General features: G+C 42.0%; 1 protein-coding gene across 1 annotated transcript; it reads right to left on the bottom strand.

The window, feature by feature from the left end:
• LOC8070491 (long-chain-alcohol oxidase FAO1) lies at nt 15,409–20,700 on the bottom strand. Its single transcript, XM_002464449.2, has 3 exons — nt 20,129–20,700; nt 19,174–19,449; nt 15,409–17,390 (listed from the first exon to the last, which is right to left on the bottom strand). Exons 1-3 carry the CDS (start codon nt 20,444–20,446, stop codon nt 15,633–15,635), a joined length of 2,352 nt encoding a protein of 783 aa, XP_002464494.2. The 5' UTR covers nt 20,447–20,700; the 3' UTR covers nt 15,409–15,632.

Below are 21,709 nucleotides of genomic sequence, written 5' to 3'. Positions count from 1 at the left end.
TACTAATGATTTGATTCTCAACACAATATGACTCCTTATAGCTTGATTAGTTCCTCGACTCAATGCAAGTACTCTCTTCTTCACCTTAGCCATGGTACCTCGGTCCTTAAGCCGTCGCTTATCCCTTCACCTCCACTTAGTCCCTCAAAGCCCTTTCCTTGCTATCTTCACCTTATCAAGCCATACTCACGTCATATCATATTAAGCATCCATTGAATAACCATTTCTTCAATATCGTGATCCTTGCTGGAATATCTTCTAGATATAAATATTGAGATCAATCAAGCTTCAGTTTGACTCACATAGATACATATATGGATCAACAACAATATGGTCAAGCCAATTCACAGTTCCTTATATCCTCTCTATTTTGTCTTGACACTCAATACTCACTTCAATCTTTATCTTCATACTTCTAGCTTGATCAAACTTGGTTCACTATCAAACTCTTATCAAACTCTTCTTGTTCATGAAAAGCAAGCCATTGTAGAGACCAATCCAAAAACATCAACTCATGTCTCTTTTGCCATTTGTCAAATATGCTTGCTTTCTCATGATGTTGATATCCCACAGCATATAAGCCATTCCATTGATTTTATTTGCATTGTTGTCTTTTGCTTGACCTAGATTGTTTCCATAATCCTTTAATACAACAATACACAATTTGGCCTTCATTTCAACACTATGTGGCATATCATCAAGTTTGCCTGCTTGTTGAGCCTTGAACATACTTGTTAATACACAATCCACAAGTATGTGCAATAGACTCAATATCCTGTTCAACACTTAGCAAACTTATTAGACCTTTAATCATGTTGTCATTCAATTCACCAAAACCCACAAAGGGCTAGATGCACTTTCAAACATGTTTGTTGCCACAAATCCACCATTTTACCACATATTCATAGTTATCACAAAGTTCAAACATGAGATACAACTCTCCAAATATTAGAGGCCAAGATATGATGTATTGTTTCCACTTCAGGGCAAAACAGACAATGTCATCTACCAATCTTCTCTTTGCAAATTTTGCACCCTAGGAGGTATGTGGATCTTCCACACAAGTATGTACATAGGGGGCTATAATGCCTCTATAGGAATAGCGAGATTGGACAAAGGAAGAACCTTTATATTCATATTCCCAACACATGGTATCACATTCTTCATGCAAGGAAATAGATTCTGCTATAGCTTCTAAAATCAAACTAGAGGTTTACCATTTTAGCGAAGAAATGCATCCTAAAAGTCAGTTTTAGAGTCTCCCCATTGTCACACCCTGGCTTTTAAAATAAGACCAGAGTCGTCATATGTGTGCCCAGGAAGTCCACACATACAACAAAGAATAGAAATATCATAAACAATGTTATATATAGCGAAAAACATATTTATAATAACACTTACAAAACATCAGAGTACGCGGAAACAGTAGCTAGAACTTCTTAGGCTCCATTCTTCTCAGGGACGGTTGACTGGGGGCTCCATACGCCAAGCACTTCTGATAAGCTTCTAGAAAACCCTATAGCATCTTTGTTCTTCTTCTGAGCAGCACTTTACTACACACTGGGGGTGTGGGGGGAGAATAGCAAGGGTGAGTTCATATCGAACTCAACAAGCACAGACGGAAAGTAATGACATGCAAGGCTTAACAAGGTAAAGCTGACTTGGTTTGACTGCGTTAGCATTTTAGTTGATCACTTTTAAATATGACTATTATTAGAACAACCTATTACTAATTATGAGTAGCATAAACCCAACCCTTAATTAGTGTAAGTAGTAATTAGCATCTTTTAAATGACTATCCTAATAATTATAGTAGTCCAGGGATTAACCCCAAGTATTAACACAGGACAGCAATCCTGCCAACACGGAATAGCCATTCCGCTAAAACACGAGGTAGCAACCTCGCCAAGTTCCATCTCCAAGTATCCAGTGAATCCATTTTGCTCATCAAGTGAGGGTCTGGGCCGCTCGTGACCGTGAGCACGGCTGATATATCAGTTTTACACTCTGCAGAGGTGTGCACGTTCACTCCAAGTCGTGATTCCCATTTGCCCGGGGTCATGACTCCCCAAAACACTGCCAAGGTGAGCAGGCAGGGTCTCACTACGAGACCTTTCACAGGGTCCAACTAATAGGATGCCACTCGCAAGTTTTCGCCGGGGCGCTCGACAGTCGATACCCATAGCCATGGCGTACCAATCAACCGACAACTTAATATTCATTACCCAAGTTACTTCCTCACGCCTACCCGGAAAGTAACACCCTACTAGTGGAGGTCCTGCTAATTAGTCAAGCCAGAGCCATATAGCTTGGAGCTGCACTGTATGTCCCAGGGGGCCGCTCCCTGACTAAGTCCTTACGGAGAGCAGAGACGGGTACGCCCGGCAAACCGGACCACCAACAGTACCCGCTCCCCCTGTCACCACCATCATCACGATGCTCGTAAGCATCCAACATCGCCATCACCGCAGTGACCAAAGATTCAGCACAGTTTAAGCATCAAGTTGAGTAGAGATTATTACTTGTTTAAGCATGTGTATAAGATGAGTAGAGCAGCTAAGCAAACCTAGTATAGCCTAGACTATCCATATACATAACCCCAGGTGAACAAGAAATGGTAAGTAAAGCTAGTTATGTCCTTAGGGTTTGCATTAATTGGACACATGCATGTAAAGTAAATGACATTAATGAGTAGGTTCAAAATGATCACACGGTGTCTGCACTTGCCTTTATTCCCAGTGTATATCTGCTCAGAATTCTTTGGCTTCTTTCTTCTGATCTCCAACTTCTGCTTCGACTGTCGGTCCTTAGCTCCTGGTCTTCACTGCTGACGAACCACGCTTCTTCTACTCATAGCAAACAAGCAACACAAACAGACAAACAAAAAATCACGACTAAGAACAAGCATCAATCAAAAGAAAAGCTTTAGAAAGAGCGCACTAAACGACACGGCTTGATGCTACGATCGAGACAACGCGAGAACGATTGAGAACGGAGTTATGATTAATTGGACACGACTTTCGAGGCTTGCAACATAACGGAGAAGATAAACTATACACCTATTGTATTTTATTTGATGAAACAAAATGATAGAAATTTCAGAAAACCATTCTAAAGTTGGATTAACCAATTTATATTAGATTATAAAAGCCAGAGTTAATCTTTAGTTATATTTTAATTGTAGATGGTTATATATCATTTAAGCCATTTACGCCTTTGTAATTTTAGAAAACATAAAGCAAGTAAGAGCAGCTAATCAAATCCTAACATGCGTCGCATTTATATTAAACAAGTTATAACTAATAAAGAACCATTTAAGTTGATATTAATAATGTTAATATTTATTTATTTATAAAAGATCTAAATTATAAACATAGGTTACTTTTAATCCAAAAAGACATTAAATAAATATTAAACAAATTAATTATATACTTTATGTCTAACTAAAAGAATTATAATTAATAAATATTTAAGTTAACTTCAATCAAGTTAATATTAGATTAAAAAAATAGCGAAGTGTAAACCTAAATTGTTTTTTTGGTTAATTAAAAATGACATTCCAAAAAATATTAATTAAACTAATTATATTTATAAACATGGGACATGGAAAACAGTATCGCTAATAAGTCATTTACGTTGCCATGGTCATAAAACAATAGAAAACATGATTATAACTCTATATTGCTTTTAATTATAAAATTAGGTGCATATATTAATTAATCTAATATTCGATTAAATATGGAAAAAAACATATGACATAATAAAGGTTAACACTACTGCGTAGAACGCGACGTTACGAAACTAACGCAACTGAAACGGAACAAAACGGAGTTAAAACGAATAAACTATTACTATTTTTATTCAGTGGCAAACTTGTAAATACCCTTTCTCCTACCTCTGTTCACGTTCGTCACGAACGCAACCACCAGGCTGAGTTGCTGCAAGGCGTAGGGAAGAGGAGAGGCTCCAGCAGGGGCCTAGGCGTCCGGTTGAGTGGCACGGGGCTGTGCAGCGCAAGGGCCACGCGGGCTGGGGCAGGGGAGGCTCGACGTCTACTACCATGGCTGAGCAGCGACAGACGGCGGCGGCGTTGCTGCTTGCAGCGTGACGCGTGGGACGAGTGGCGAGACGTGGGGCCATGGGCACAGGGCGGCTTCACGGGGCTAGCTGCAGGCGCAGGGTTGCCGGTGGTAGCGCACAAGGTTACGGTGGCCGGAAACGAAGAAGATGGTTGCGTCCATGGAGCTTTTCACCGGAAAAGAGAAAGAAGAGATTAGGGAAACGAACGGATACGGATTCACGAAAGGAACGGCGTGCCGGTGTAGAGAAGATCGAGGCGAACCTCAGGGTGGTGACGGTTTTCGCAGGGGACGACGGAGACGGCCGTAAAAGCTCGCCGAACTTTTACCGGAGAAGTTCGCCGGAAGTGAGATCTAAAACTTCGGCGATGGATCTACGGGGCTACGAATGGCGGCTCGAGAAAGCGATCGTACTTCTGGAATCAGCGCGTCGAGGGCTACGCCGGCATATATATAGGTCTAGGGTTTGGAAAAGTATTGGAATTTCTTAATTTCGGGATTTTAAATAAATCATTTTCAGTTCCAAAATAATTCCAGAAAAAGCTGAAATCATTTTAAATCTCTGAAAAATATTTTCAAAATTCTAAAAATTAAAAGAAAACTTTTAGAGATATATTGAGAGTTGATCAATCCAAATAAAGTTTTTTTTGTGTCTATGAAAAAGAATTTTAGAGCATATAAAAAATAGATTCTGTTCTAGGAAAAATGGGAAAAAGCTCGAAAAAGTCCAGAAAATTCTTGGAAAGGATCGGACGGCGTCTAAACGTATTTGTAAAATCTTAGCATGCACAAAAACAACAAACCCAAGTAAAGACTAGAGCACAAAGCACACAATAACAAAACAAAACACCCTTCACTTTTCTTTACAAAAATTTTAGAATTTCACATTTTTCTCATTTTATAATAAAAATAATTAATAAAAAAAATCTTGTAATATTTTAGAAAAATTTTAAATCCTTATTTAATTTAGTGTTTTCTAATAACAATCCAAAATTAAAAATTTTGGAGTGTTATAGATCTATCCTACTTAACATAAATCTCGTCCCGAGATTTAAAGAAACTAGAGAGAACGATAAAGTGGATCATCAAAGTTGTTTTGAGACATTCAAGACGTGATCAAAGGATTAAAGATAGACATAAAGGGTAAAGAGTACGGTAAAGATTGATGACAAAGAATGATAGACATATGAGATAGAAATTGATCTTTGGATCCTGTATTATGATAAAGTGCAAGGGCAAGAAGCCAATATTAACAAGAGATGATACATAGGAGATAAAGATAGATATTATAGTGCTCATAATTTCTTTGATTCAAGATTTATGAGATAGAAGATGAATGGATAAAGAATTAGCAAAACTTGACAAGGACTGAGATTTATTTAAGTCTTCACGTTTAATCATTTGTAGTCCTATGAGACGTAGGATCAAAGATCGCAGGTTGGCAAAAATGATAAGGGTTCGTCACAAGAATGATAAGGATCAATTTATAGTTCTCCACGTCTTTCTAATTAGAGATTTTCGAGAGTGATGATCGTAGCAGACGCTACCCCACTTAAACCAAGTGTTAGCTTATCTTCCAAAATCCTATATAAGAACAGTCGTTTGTCAATGTAGTCTTCAAAGTTTTCTTTCGGAGGTTACCAGTTTGACAACACGCTGCACATCTGGAGATTCCGAGGAATAGGGAGGGAATCAACATAATGATTGGAAAGGATAGATTAAGAATAACCTTAGTTATCTCAGTAAAAGTGTGAGACTTAAGCTAAAAGTCATTAAGGTTATCTAGTAGAAGGTTCTTGAACAGTATCCAGAAAAGCAACCCAAGGGGTCTGTTAAGATTGACCATATATCGGTATTGTTTTCATCTGACTTTCAGGTTCTGCATTTTATCACGTGATAGTCCATCAAGGAGTCTAGGGTGAAAAAAAATAAATCTTATCTTGAGATCTTGATTTCTTATGCCTTGCTTTAATAGGTCAACAGACATCACACTTTCTATGATACTTGGTGCTCCTTTTTTTGTCTCCATAGATGAATTCTAAGCAGATTTCTCATACCACTTGCAGTGTTGGGGAAAATAGAGAGAGAACAACACAAAGGTTGTCAACTCCTTCTGCATGGAATGTTTAAGATCGCTTCACAGGTAAGCACTACCACTCGATGTTGGGACAACACTAGGTGCTTTGCTTAAGATTCCTTCAGTAAACATCTTGTCAAACAACTCATAACTCGTATTAGGAGCTTAAGAATGATAAGGTCTGATGAAATAGATGTCTCACTTTACAAAGGAGATTACAAGCGTCTTGAATGAAAACCTCATTAGCTAAAAGGCACCGCTAACTCCATATATTGCCAGAAGTGTTGCATACTTCCTTGACTGGTTCAAATTGATATAGATCTCCTAATACAATCTACTCCACATGTGATGTTGAGAATACATTGCCTCTGTAAAGGTCCACATTTTTTTTCTATCTGCCTCATGATCGGTACAATCATTCCATTAGTCCTTTAAACCTTGGGGTGAGGTTGAGTGCCTTCATACACAAACCTGTCTCCTGATGGGGTGGTTAGGGATACTGAGTGTTGGGTACAATCAATCTTTCCATGACAAGCGGTTAACCATCCTCTTCCAAGAACGACATCAATCTCCATTGATTCCAAAACTACAAGATTCACCTCAAAATTTGCACCTTTTAGGTCAAGACTAACTGTTGGGCACATACGAGTTGCTTTTATCTTCCCTCTTGGTGATTTGACCAGTATGGGTTTCTTCATTTCCAACTTAAGCATCTTATGATCGGCAACACATTTATTTGAGATGAAAGAATGTGAAGAACTTGAGTCAAACAAAACAATGGCAGAAGTTGAGTTGACTAGAATTGATCCAAACACCACATTTTGTGCTTCGCGAGCAGTACGCAGATCCACATGGTTCAATCTACCATTAACATAGTCACGAACTGGGTACTTCTTTAGACAATGCTTCTTGTGATGTCCCTCTTTGTGACACTGGTAACAAGCATTGCTAACAGTTTTACCGTAGGTGCTATCCTGATGTTGAGCTCCTTGAATTGATGTGTCGGGAGTAAGTAAAGTGCTACTAACTTGTTGGTTCTGAGGGTTCACCTTTAATGGAGTCTCTTCACTTATTTGCTTCTTAGCTTGATTACTCTTTCGAGGCTGAAACTCTGTATAGGTGATGGTCCATCCATCTAGACATATCTTTGGCATAGCAAGAGTAGCTGAAGGGGCATCTAACTCTTCAAGATATGAATGTGTCTGATGAGAGTTTGGAGCTAAATCTAACTGTGATGTAGAACTCAAATTTGACTCGACACTTAACAGTGGCTCTAGGGAGATTGCCTTCCTTTTCTTGTTACCTTCAGTCTGTTGATCCTGGGGTACTTCTACCTTTCCTTCGCTTGACTTGTTTTGAAGACAGGGTAAACCATAATGTCTGCAGCAGTTACACGGCTCTTGAATCCCAAGTGCCTCATTAATACCATCTTTCTTAGCTTTCATGTTCTTCCAGGCTTCCACTACTTGTCGCTTCATTGCTTCTTCCTGAGTTTCAGTCATATTCTTCTCTAAATATATCTGAGAATCTTTTTGGGGTCCCACTGCACTTAGTACTTGATCCTGTGTAAACGAGGGCTTCTCCTTGTTTACCAGAGACAAGGGTAGCATGGTTGGGTCTTCCTGACATTTGATGTAAGCTTCTTCAATGTCACATTGGAGAAGTAGAGATTGTACTATCAAAAGTTTCTGGAGTCTAGTCATATGATCAGCTGCCATCTCTAGGATCTGAGTTTGCCAGGCTATCAGTTGTTCACTACTTAGTTGTGTTGTAGAAGGCATTTGTTGACTCTGATGACTGGTATTAATTCCTTTGACGTCATCACGGGTGTCGGCCATCTAACATTAGGCAACAGTAGAATGATCTAGAGTAGTATGGACAAAGAGCATGATATGAAGTGAGAGAAAATAGGTGGAGAGGATCAAGATTGACAATAGATAGATAGGATAAGAGAGATCACTACCCCACTTAACAAAGATCGAGCTAATCCCCAAACGACTTCTTCTAGACTCCTTCAAGACACTAGAACAGAGACAACACACAAAACATCAAACCAAACAAAACAAGCACACATCACATCAACGATACTATACGTACTTCTTCAATAGTGGTGGTCATCCTAAAAGGTAAGTCTGAGATGATAAAGGGCCATCGAATTTAGAAATAAAGCAAGGTTTTGTAAATTTTAGTAAAACAACTAAATAAGAGCCAAGGAGATAAATAGAAATAGCTCAAAGGAAGCTATTCAAGGAGGGGATACAACAAGACAAGGATGAAGAAATAGTCAGAATCAAAGAGCCAAGGGATGAGAAAATAGTTTTATATTAAAATAAGCTTTAGAAATCGACCAGTGCTATCTAGGCATACGTCCTACAGTCAACATTGCTCTGATACCATTCCTGTCACACCCTGGCTTTTAAAATAAGACCAGAGTCATCATATGTGTGCCCAGGAAGTCCACACATACAACAAAGAATAGAAATATCATAAACAATGTTATATATAGCGAAAAACATATTTATAATAACACTTACAAAACATCAGAGTACGCGGAAACAGTAGCTAGAACTTCTTAGGCTCCATTCTTCTCAGGGACGGTTGACTGGGGGCTCCATACGCCAAGCACTTCTGATAAGCTTCTAGAAAACCCTATAGCATCTTTGTTCTTCTTCTGAGCAGCACTTTACTACACACTGGGGGTGTGGGGGGAGAATAGCAAGGGTGAGTTCATATCGAACTCAACAAGCACAGATGGAAAGTAATGACATGCAAGGCTTAACAAGGTAAAGCTGACTTGGTTTGACTGCGTTAGCATTTTAGTTGATCACTTTTAAATATGACTATTATTAGAACAACCTATTACTAATTATGAGTAGCATAAACCCAACCCTTAATTAGTGTAAGTAGTAATTAGCATCTTTTAAATGACTATCCTAATAATTATAGTAGTCCAGGGATTAACCCCAAGTATTAACACAGGACAGCAATCCTGCCAACACGGAATAGTCATTCCGCTAAAACACGAGGTAGAAACCTCGCCAAGTTCCATCTCCAAGTATCCAGTGAATCCATTTTGCTCATCAAGTGAGGGTCTGGGCCGCTCGTGACCGTGAGCACGGCTGATATATCAGTTTTACACTCTGCAAAGGTGTGCACGTTCACTCCAAGTCGTGATTCCCATTTGCCCGGGGTCATGACTCCCCAAAACACTGCCAAGGTGAGCAGGCAGGGTCTCACTACGAGACCTTTCACAGGGTCTAACTAATAGGATGCCACTCACAAGTTTTCGCCGGGGCGCTCGACAGTCGATACCCATAGCCATGGCGTACCAATCAACCGACAACTTAATATTCATTACCCAAGTTACTTCCTCACGCCTACCCGGAAAGTAACACCCTACTAGTAGAGGTCCTGCTAATTAGTCAAGCCAGAGCCATATAGCTTGGAGCTGCACTGTATGTCCCAGGGGGCCGCTCCCTGACTAAGTCCTTACGGAGAGCAGAGACGGGTACGCCCGGCAAACCGGACCACCAACAGTACCCGCTCCCCCTGTCACCACCATCATCACGATGCTCGTAAGCATCCAACATCGCCATCACCGCAGTGACCAAAGATTCAGCACAGTTTAAGCATCAAGTTGAGTAGAGATTATTACTTGTTTAAGCATGTGTATAAGATGAGTAGAGCAGCTAAGCAAACCTAGTATAGCCTAGACTATCCATATACATAACCCCAGGTGAACAAGGAATGGTAAGTAAAGCTAGTTATGTCCTTAGGGTTTGCATTCATTGGACATATGCATGTAAAGTAAATGACATTAATGAGTAGGTTCAAAATGATCAAACGGTGTCTGCACTTGCCTTTATTCCTAGTGTATATCTGCTCAGAATTATTTGGCTTCTTTCTTCTGATCTCCAACTTCTGCTTCGACTGTCGGTCCTTAGCTCCTGGTCTTCACTGCTGACGAACCACGCTTCTTCTACTCATAGCAAACAAGCAACACAAACAGACAAACAAACAATCACGACTAAGAACAAGCATCAATCAAAAGAAAAGCTTTAGAAAGAGCGCACTAAACGACACGGCTTGATGCTACGATCGAGACAACGCGAGAACGATTGAGAACGGAGTTATGATTAATTGGACACGACTTTCGAGGCTTGCAACATAACGGAGAAGATAAACTATACACCTATTGTATTTTATTTGATGAAACAAAATGATAGAAATTTCAGAAAACCATTCTAAAGTTGGATTAACCAATTTATATTGGATTATAAAAGCCGGAGTTAATCTTTAGTTATATTTTAATTGTAGATGGTTATATATCATTTAAGCCATTTACGCCTTTGTAATTTTAGAAAACATAAAGCAAGTAAGAGCAGCTAATCAAATCCTAACATGCGTCGCATTTATATTAAACAAGTTATAACTAATAAAGAACCATTTAAGTTGATATTAATAATGTTAATATTTATTTATTTATAAAAGATCTAAATTATAAACATAGGTTACTTTTAATCCAAAAAGACATTAAATAAATATTAAACAAATTAATTATATACTTTATGTCTAACTAAAAGAATTATAATTAATAAATATTTAAGTTAACTTCAATCAAGTTAATATTAGATTAAAAAAATAGCGAAGTGTAAACCTAAATTGTTTTTTTGGTTAATTAAAAATGACATTCCAAAAAATATTAATTAAACTAATTATATTTATAAACATGGGACATGGAAAACAGTATCGCTAATAAGTCATTTACGTTGCCATGGTCATAAAACAATAGAAAACATGATTATAACTCTATATTGCTTTTAATTATAAAATTAGGTGCATATATTAATTAATCTAATATTCGATTAAATATGGAAAAAACATATGACATAATAAAGGTTAACACTACTGCGTAGAACGCGACGTTACGAAACTAACGCAACTGAAACGGAACAAAACGGAGTTAAAACGAATAAACTATTGCTATTTTTATTCAGTGGCAAACTTGTAAATACCCTTTCTCCTACCTCTGTTCATGTTCGTCACGAACGCAACCACCAGGCTGAGTTGCTGCAAGGCGCAGGGAAGAGGAGAGGCTCCAGCAGGGGTCTAGGCGTCCGGTTGAGTGGCACGGGGCTGTGCAGCGCAAGGGCCACGCGGGCTGGGGCAGGGGAGGCTCGACGTCTACTACCATGGCTGAGCAGCGACAGACGGCGGCGGCGTTGCTGCTTGCAGCGTGACGCGTGGGACGAGTGGCGAGACGTGGGGCCATGGGCACAGGGCGGCTTCACGGGGCTAGCTGCAGGCGCAGGGTTGCCGGTGGTAGCGCACAAGGTTACGGTGGCCGGAAACGAAGAAGATGGTTGCGTCCATGGAGCTTTTCACCGGAAAAGAGAAAGAAGAGATTAGGGAAACGAACGGATACGGATTCACGAAAGGAACGGCGTGCCGGTGTAGAGAAGATCGAGACGAACCTCAGGGTGGTGACGGTTTTCGCAGGGGACGACGGAGACGGCCGGAAAAGCTCGCCGAACTTTCACCGGAGAAGTTCGCCGGAAGTGAGATCCAAAACTTCGGCGATGGATCTGCGGGGCTACGAATGGCGGCTCGAGAAAGCGATCGTACTTCTGGAATCAGCGCGTCGAGGGCTACGCCGGCATATATATAGGTCTAGGGTTTGGAAAAGTTTTGGAATTTCTTAATTTCGGGATTTTAAATAAATCATTTTCAGTTCCAAAATAATTCCAGAAAAAGCTGAAATCATTTTAAATCTCTGAAAAATATTTTCAAAATTCTAAAAATTAAAAGAAAACTTTTAGAGATATATTGAGAGTTGATCAATCCAAATAAAGTTTTTTTTGTGTCTATGAAAAAGAATTTTAGAGCATATAAAAAATAGATTCTGTTCTAGGAAAAATGGGAAAAAGCTCGAAAAAGTCCAGAAAATTCTCGGAAAGGATCGGACGGCGTCTAAACGTATTTGTAAAATCTTAGCATGCACAAAAACAACAAACCTAAGTAAAGACTAGAGCACAAAGCACACAATAACAAAACAAAACACCCTTCACTTTTCTTTACAAAAATTTTAGAATTTCACATTTTTCTCATTTTATAATGAAAATAATTAATAAAAAATCTTGTAATATTTTAGAAAAATTTTAAATCCTTATTTAATTTAGTGTTTTCTAATAACAATCCAAAATTAAAAATTTTTGAGTGTTATACCCATCCTAGAGTTTAGAGACGGTTTTGTTAACATCATTAGCATCAATGTTTTTAGGGCTCACTTGGGAACTCCCCCACCTATTTTTTTGTATAAAAATGATTGTAACAGACTTATAGGTGCACAAGATGTGCAACAAAAAGGGGGAGCTTGCAAAGCTTAAAAAGAAAAAGGAAACAAACTCTAAGGCGGATTCTCTAGCTAGATGTTGATGCAACCTATAAGGTTGGGTTTTACCTTGATAGAAACCAAGCCAATTTCCTTTTTGAAGCCTTCTTTCCATTTGTCAAGGGAGCAAGCAGTGATAAAAATTTCCCTAAAGTAACTTGCATCGAAGGCTGTTCTGTCTTGTATAGTCATATCAAGGGGTGACATATCTAGATTTCATTGTATGTCGATTTAGTTCCAGCAATCAGTGTTGAAAGAGCATTAAAGAACAAGTGCAAACATGTTTATTCCACACCATCTACATATGGCACAATTATAGTCTTCTAAAAATGTTTTTCTTTTCAACAATTTCTTATGTTGAGCCGGTCTTTAAGAAGAAGCCAAAAGAAGAACTTATGCTTTCCTAAATTACTAGAAGATCAAAGTCATGGGAAAAGAGGAGATGCTTCCTAGGTACCTTAGAGGTACTTATAGGCTCTTTTGGAACTGAAACTTCTAGAATTTCAATTATTCATCCAATTATCCGCAATCCCTTGATTCCAAGTTCTATCATCAAGTAGCTGTTGAAGGGCTTCAAGTTCTTCAGAATCTTGAACTAATAGGGGTAATGTAAAGATATTATCAACATGGTCCATAAAGTAGCTGAGAGTACTTATCTGTTTCTTAGCAAAGGAAAATAGATGTTAAATTTTAATCTAAGAATTGGATCAGTCCAACTATCAGACCAGAATAAGGCAGAATTTCCTTGGTTGGCATTGCATTTATTTAGTCATGGAGCTAAACTTAGGATAGAGTTTGAGAACATCCTTCCACCAAAAGGATCCAACTTGACTTCTTAGTGGTGTGTTGGTGTTAAAATAAAGCTTTGACCAAGTTAGTCATACCCAAGAAATATCACCCTAGTTATACAACTTATCCATAGACTTCAACGGCTTTGTTCAAGGTCTTTAAGTTAATAATGCCAAGGCCACCTTTGGCTTTGGATTTGTACGCTAGTTACCAAGCTGCTAGACAAAATCATTCCTTCTTGATGTCCCCAAGCATCAATGTAGATAGGCCAAAACTGGATGGTTATACTAGAGTTACCAAACCAACAATCTTTCCCAAAATATATTTTCTACCATCTCCTACTATCCACTTGTAACCTAACTTAGCAGTAGATAACCCATTTCCAAAAAGGGGTCACTTTAGAATCACATCAGCCGAAAATATTCAGGTTAATGTCATATTCCTCATCAACTACTTTAACCCACAGAGAGTTATCGCTCAAGTGATTTCTAGCAACCTAGGAGGCGAGCAAGCACATATTGAGGCAACTAAGATTTGTTATGTTTACCCCTGATATTATTGATTTTAGACTATCAATTGCCAACTTGCTAAATGATATTTGTGACCATTGTATTAATTATTCCAGAAAAAGTGACTCATATGAGAGATGAGAGTTTATAGCTTATGTTGCCCACTTGGAAAACTTAATGGTGCACATCAAGTAAATCAGAATACTAGGCAGACAAGACTTGAGTAAGGATAGCTTCCCCATATAGAGGAGCCTATGCCTGCAACCATTAATTCTTTTAACTATCCTATCTATTATTGGTTGTATGTCCTCTCTTTTGAGCTTAGCAAAAATGAAGGAGGGCTTCTAGATATTTAAAAGGGAAGGCACGTCTTTTACAGAATTACAGTAGAAAAGCCTAGAGAAGCCATTTGCTTCCTCCACCTCAATATCAATAGTCAATGAGTCACATTTATCATAATTGATTCTCATGCTTAATAATCTTTCAACGGAAGCTAAGAGACACTTTAGATCCCTAGCCTTGACTATGTCATTTTCTAAGAAGAGTATAGTATCATCAGCATATTGCAAGGATACTATACCTCCTTGATAGACATTTAGCATAAAAATTAAGCCATTATTTGCTACATTGTTGAGGATTTTGGTAAAAGGGGTGCACGGGGACCCCTTGCCTAAGCCCCTCTGTAGGTTAAAAATAACAATTGTTTTCATCATTAACTCTAACACAAATAGAACCATCTTTAACTATCATCCTAATCTAGGACATGATTGTTTTCATCTTTAACACAAATTGATGCTTCAAAAAAATATTTATCTCAAAGAAAATGGGAAAAATATTCATAAAAATCTAGAAAATTCCCAAACTCTATAATTGATATATAAATGCCTACTGAAACTTTTTGCAACAAAAAAATATGCAACCAATATGAATACATAAATGCATTTAGCATTAATGTATGTCACATTCATGTTGGTTATATCTCTTATTTTTGTCATGCAAAGTGTTTAAAACATGTTTATACATTGATTAGAATGTTGAGAACTTTCTAGTTTTTTTGGATAATTTTTCCATCTAGATGTAAACCTATTTTTGAAGTTTTAAAGATGTTTTTACGAGCTCTAAATATTTTTATTTGGATTTTTTTCGTATCTTAACGTATATCTAGCATTTTTTTAGAATTTCTAAAGCTTAGAGACATTTTCTATTGTTGAAAAAACTGATCAAGTATTTATCAATTTTATTCACTAAAAAAACAAAAACGACTTCAAAATTATTCCAAACTAGGATAGAGAGGTAATTTACGGTTTTGAGAGTTCAAAGGTAATATGTTTAGTTTTGAGATTCAAGAAAAAAATAAATTACAGCAATAGTTGGACGAGACGGCCCATCCATGCGTTTTGCGACCTGGCCATCTGGGCATGTTCCCTGGCACGAGCGCGAGGATGCACGTGCGGCCGCCCAATTTGGGCCTACCCCATGGACGATGCAGTTGCCGGCCCAATTTATTAGAAGCTGATCAAACGGCGGCAGCAAGAAAGGTGATACACCTAAGTCACAAAAAAAAAGTGATACACCTTTTTTTCGAATTAGGTGATACACGTTACATTGGACAATCGTACGCATAATAATAGACAATCTTCACCAGGAAACAGGCTGTATTGTGATTCACGAACCATTTGCACAATGTACTAGTATATAGACGCTATCGCCACACTCGATTAACGAGAGAACGCATACATGTTGCACACAAGAATTAACTCATCGCCCGGCGCGTCTCGATCATAGGCCTACTGTCCCTTGCCCTGCGCCATGGTCTCGGCGATGCCCTTGGAGAGGCAGAAGGCGATGGACTGAATGGTGATCATGGGGTTGACGCCCACTGCCGTCGGCAGCAGGCTGCCGTCGCACACGTACAGCCCCTCCGCCTCCCAGCTCTCTCCGCGGCCATCCACGGCGCCGTCTTTAGGGCTGGACCCCATCCGGCAGCTGCCCATCTGGTGCGCCGAGCAATGGAGCGCCCACTTGTCGGTCCTCGAGTGCATGGGCCCCTTCTCGATGGTCACCTCGTCCAGGAACGCCTCGAGGTCCTCGTCGCGGAGGCCCTTGCACCGCAGCCGGAGCCCGTCACTGCGGTGGGTGCCGACCTCGACGGCCCCCGCCGCCACCAGGATGCGCAGCGTGCGGCGTAGGCCGTTGCGGAGCTCCTCGATGTCCTCCCGGCTCGGGGTGAAGCGCACGCGCCCTTCGCCGTCCACGTACCCGACGCCGCGGTCGCGCACCAGCGCAAAGGCGTGCGCTGTGCGGGAGTACCGGCGCATGCGCTCCTTCATGTCGCGGCCGGACTCCCACGGCACCATGGCGGCGAAGGCGCCCGGCCCCAGCGCCGGCGTCTCGATGATGGTGCGCTCCGTGACGCGGTGCATGCTGGTGATGATGCCGCCCTCGAAGCACTTGCCAGGGAGCGGGGGATCCTGCTTGTTCTCCGGGAAGTAACCCCACGCCATGGACACCGGGTGGAGGTGGAGGTTGCTGCCGATGTGCCGGTTCTTGAGCCCGCTGTTGCGCAGCAGCGGCGGCGTCATCAGCGCCCCGCACGCCGCGATCGAGACCTTGGCCTCGATGCGCAGCTTCTTGGTGACGCCGTTGCTCGCGCACGTCGCCACCAGGCCCACGCACTTCTTGCCCCGCCCGCTCACACCGCTGCGGTTCTTCTCGAAGACGAAGTGCTCAGCCTTGCAGCCGGTCAGGATGACCGCGCCGCGGGCGACGGCGTCCACGAGCCACGTCGTGTCGGTGCCGCGCTTGTCTCCAGTCGGGCAACCGAAGTTGCAGCTCCCGCAGAAGTGGCCATCCGACGAGTTGCGCGGCACGGCGTCGGCGCACAGCCCGAGAGCCTCACACCCGCGGCGGACCACCTTGTTCTGGAACCCCTCCTCCCGGCACCCGTCGGTCACGGCGAGCCGGGCGCACACCGCGTCCATGGCCTGCACGTACCCGGGGCTCGCGAACACCGGGAGCCCGTGCTCGCGCGCCCACTCCTGGGTCACCTCCTCCGGCGTGCGGATGCACGCCGACCAGTTCACCGCCGAGCCGCCGCCGACCGTGGCGCCCGTGAAGATCATCGTGGTCACGTTGGACGTGCAGAAGATGCCGCCCCGCTCGAAGAGGCGCTCCATGGACGGGCCCTCGATCGAGCTGTAGTCGTCGGCGGTAAAGTAGTCGCCTTTCTCGACGACCACCACCTTGTACCCCGCGGACGCGAGCACGGCCGCGGCCACGCCACCGCCACAGCCTGACCCTACGATGACGGCGTCGCATTGCACCGTATGGTGGTTCGCGTCTGACGCCGCCGGCTTCACCGTGAGGCCCCTCCCCACGAGCGATCTGAGCAGCGCGTTGTCGTTCAGCAGCCTGGTCTCCACGACGCCGACGTCGAGAGGCCGGGATGGCGACGGTGTCGCCTCTGTCCGAGTCACATCCTCTCGTGGCTCGTACACGCTGTATCCAATCGCTTTCCAGTAGGGATTCTCAGAGTTCTCGTTCACCTGCATGTTAAGAGGAGTTGAAGAACAGAAATTTTTGCGCTGACATGTTTATTTGCCTATATGATCTTTGGAGATGAAAAGTGATGATTGTGATAAACATGGTATGAACTAAAGGGGAAAAAACATTCCATAGCATCAATGGTTTGCCAGAAAATATAAGGCCACAAATTTCTTTTGTTTTGGTGTGCAACAAATGGATGAATTTTCGGCATGCTTGTGGCTATGGTTGCTGACCTTGATGATACACGTTCTATTGTTAAACAAGCTTCCTTGATTACATCAGTTCTCCAATCAAGTTAGTAATTGTTATAGCACTATCAACAAAGACATTTTTATGGTCCCTTCTCATGGACTGAGACGCCTTAAATTAGTACAGTACTAGACACTACTTGTGTGTTATACTATCTCCCATGACACTTGAAATTCAAAAACTTGCATGGCCAAGTACACTGATCCTGGATAGAATCGACTAGTGCCAAAACCAAGTTGCATTCAGATAAGCAGTCATTTTCAGTTTTCAGAACTGAATTAAGTGGTCCAAAGCAAGACTCTTTAGTTTGGTATTCATAAAAAAAAATTTAAATGCTGACAGTTGATCGGAGGATCGATTGGCCTGTCAAGAAAGTGAATATACTAGTTAGAATTGACAGGCGCCAAAACCAACTCGCATTCAGATAAGCACAGCGATTTTCAGTCTTCACAACTGAAATTGAGTGGACCGAACAAGATTTTATAGCTTGGTGTTCTGATGAAAATTTAAATGCTGACGGTTGATAGGAGGATCAGTTAGTCTTTCAAGAAACTGTATGTATGATGGTCCTGTACTACACATTCAAGAAACTGTATGTATGATGGTCCTGTACTACACATACAGTGGCTGGAATTGCAGCGGGTAACCAACCACCCGAGAAAACAAAATCGATCATAATCACGGGTTTCAATCAGGAAGCAAGATAAATATCCTAGCTTCAGAAATCAATAGACTTCCTGATTCGTGTAAGCGTGAAAGTATTTATTTATATTTTACCTTGGAGCGGCCCCTCTCGCAGAGACAAAGCTGTCCTATAATTAGGGCTTGTTTAGATGCAAAAAGTTTTTGGATTTTGACACTATAGCATTTTCGTTTTTATTTGACAAACATTGTCTAATTATGGAGTAACTAGGCTTCAAAGATTCGTCTCGTGATTTACAGGTAAACTGTGCAATTAGTTATTCCTTTTATCTATATTTACTACTTCATGTATGTGCCGCAAGATTCGATGTGACAGAGAATCTTGTAAAGTTTTGGGTTTTTGGGTGTATCTAAACAGGGCCTTATTATGTAGTTCTAAAGCATCCAACGAGCCTGAACAGATAACCTGAACGAGCAGCACTGCAGCAGCAAGCTACTACCGTATAAACGATTGTTTCAGATCTGTGCAGTGACACTTAATGCCATGTTCCTGATCCTCACGTTCTTGGTGTTCCCGTTTGCCGATCATACTAAAAGCGAATAACTCGGCATCGCCAGGGACCTGGGTGGCTGGACCATGATTCCTTATTGCTGTATATTCAGATTTTAGAGAACTGATGACTGCCAAGTTGGCCTAGTGTCATACTATTGCGTTCATATTTTCAGAATAGTGTGGAAAGTTGCTCGTTCCTAATTGAGGTTCCAGAACCTAATCTCCTAGTACGGAGTACTTACCAATTTTTACTAGTACTAGCTGCTAAATTTTTATTGCGGTCAACATGGCATGTGAGAGAAGACGCGGACGTGTAAGCAGAGTTTACGGGCGCGTACCATGGCGTAGAAGACGTAGTGGCAGAGGATCTTGACGATGGCGAAGGCGATCCGGAGCGGGAAGAGCCAGCGCACCCGGTTCCACCGCTGCAGCGCCGCCTCCCGGCGCTCCGGCGGCATGTCGGCGAACTTGCAGACGTAGGGGAAGCCGCCGGCGGCGAGGCACAGGCGGCCGCACAGCAGCAGCGTGCCCACCCGCGTGCTGAGCACCCACAGCATCACCCACGCCAGCGCCACCGCCTCGCGGATGCACCGCGTCACCATCAGCTCCGCGACCTTTTGTTTGTTTGTTTGGCGTAGCAATACGAAAAAAACAAACAAAAAAATGTCATATTATTGTGATTCATTTAGATATACTTGAAAACTTCTTTTTTTTTCCCTTCTTCCTATGTATAAATCATGCAGAAACCAGTGACGGAAGCTTTTAATCTAAACTGCCCTACGTCTTTGTCAAGTATAGTGAGTGATAGATACAGGTCATAGTACGAGGTGTAACGTAAGTCGATACCACAGTAGTTGTTGGCACTATTTCTAGGCAGGAATTGATCACTAGGTGCGGCGTAACTCTTGTCGAAAAAAGACAGCAGGTGCACCGCTACTTTCCCGTGCATCAGAGGGGATGTCTTGCCTATTTCAGTGCCAGAGACCGGGACATGTACCGGTACGCTGCGTGCAATATGCAGGGAACGGCAGAGCCTAGAGCATTTAGCCTCACCTAACTTTCAGAGCACCCAGATGAATATGTTTTTTTTTTTTGTTTTGTTTCTTGCATCACGTACACAGGGGAAAAAATCACTGAGATAATTAATTAATTTGACTAAGCACAAGAGGCAAGGAAAAAAAACTGGGAGATGGACGGAGAAGATCGATGCTAGCAGTAAACCAACCAAGAGGGAACAGTACGCATGCATGTGTGGTTGTTGAGTTTGATCGTGGGTTCGTTCGGTGTGGTCACCTCGTCGGGGATGGTGGAGTCGGCGGCGGAGGCGAGGTAGAAGCGCTCGAGGTCCTTGCCGCCGGGCGGGTCCCCGCGTCCGGCGTCGGCGTCCGCGGGCAGCGACGGGATGAGCGCGCCGCACATGGCGCGGAGCGCCTCCATCTGCGCCGGGTGCATCCCGTGCGTGTACCTCTCGCGCTTCCACCCACCGCGCAGGAGCGCGTGGCCCCTCGTCGTCCTCCTGCCACCACCACCACCGCCGCCGCCGCCGGACATCGCCGTCGCCTGGGCGGCAATCACCTTCTCCCTCTCCTCGCCGCCTTCTCGCACCGCCATTATATTGCGCGCGCGGCGAGGTGTGTGAGTGTGAAGGCACTACTACTAGCGCGGCAGGGTTCGTCTTCGGCTCGGGTAAGGCTGCTGCTGCTGCCTGCTGGCTTCTTGTGGCGGGCGACCCTGTGCTGTGATGAGCTGGGCTTGGCCCGCGTGTTTATATAGAACTCCGATCCATCGGCCTTTGGCTTGGCCGCTTGGGGGATCGGAGGAGGGAATAATTCAGGCAGGCAGCTAGCGAGAGAGAGAGAGAGGACGAAGAAGATAGGGACGTGCATCTTTCTCCGCATTCAATACGGCTCACCAACTAAAACCCGGAGGAGAGGGAGAAGAGGCCACGGACTCTCACGGACGCCGTCGCCGTGGTGTGTTTGCCCATGCGTATGCATGCGCGGCGCGATCGGCGGCTTGAGAATGTCTGACGAGATCTTTTTTTTTTCTATTTCCTTACCTTTTGTAACGACGAACTATACGAGAGTTTACCAAGGGCGAAGGAGATAGAGGCGGTGAGGCGCGTATTTTGATCAATGAAAATATCAAATAAATGATTTGACTCTCCAAATTTTTTACAATGACTTATAAATTAGAATGGAGAGAGTAATTGTTTAATTTGTCTTACTATATATTGTCATTTACTAAAGGATCAAATATTAACTTAGATGAAGTTAGTCTCGCAAAAGAAAATTAGATGAAGTTTGTATATTGATACAAGTTTCATTGTTATTACGGGTTGTATATAATTTAAATAATTGTTGATCGAAGTATGTACAAATCGGCTTCTCCTTATATAAAAATATGATTATCATTTCGAAACAGGGAGAGTAGGAGGGTGGTCGATCGAAGGCCAATATCATGAATTTCACATAAAAATATATTAATTGGATTATATTAGCCAATATGTTAGTGAATTGTAATAGAAAAATCATCTACAATAAATCAATTTTTAAACTTGTCTTAAGTCAAACTTTTTATGTTTGACCGAATTTATAGAATAAAAAGGAGAGTTATGACACAATAAACTATATTTTCATAATGTTTTATTTGGTGTGTACTTTTTTCTATGAGTTCAGTTAAATATAGAAAAGTTTAACTTAAAACGACTATATAAATTGATTTATTTAGGAAAAAAGTGGATAACACTTAATGATGTGCCAAAACTGTGTGCTACCTCAGATCAAGACTAGAATGGAGCTGGTATTATGTCTACTGTTCTGTCACAAAATAAACTGGAAGTGTAGGATCAGGAGGAGATACCAATACAGGATG

Source organism: Sorghum bicolor, chromosome 1 (assembly GCF_000003195.3).
Source record: "Sorghum bicolor cultivar BTx623 chromosome 1, Sorghum_bicolor_NCBIv3, whole genome shotgun sequence".
NCBI lineage: Eukaryota > Viridiplantae > Streptophyta > Magnoliopsida > Poales > Poaceae > Sorghum > Sorghum bicolor.
Note: the sequence above shows the minus strand (reverse complement) of the source record. Positions and strands in the feature narration are given on the sequence as shown.

Excerpts from the sequence above, each read along its gene's own strand:
- LOC8070491 (XM_002464449.2), bottom strand. The coding sequence starts at position 20,446 with ATGGCGGTGCGAGAAGGCGGCGAGGAGAGGGAGAAGGTGATTGCCGCC. Across the intron at positions 19,450-20,128 it reads ACTCCACCATCCCCGACGAG|GTCGCGGAGCTGATGGTGAC; the intron begins GTGACCACACCG and ends AACAAACAAAAG. Across the intron at positions 17,391-19,173 it reads ACTACGTCTTCTACGCCATG|GTGAACGAGAACTCTGAGAA; the intron begins GTACGCGCCCGT and ends CTTAACATGCAG.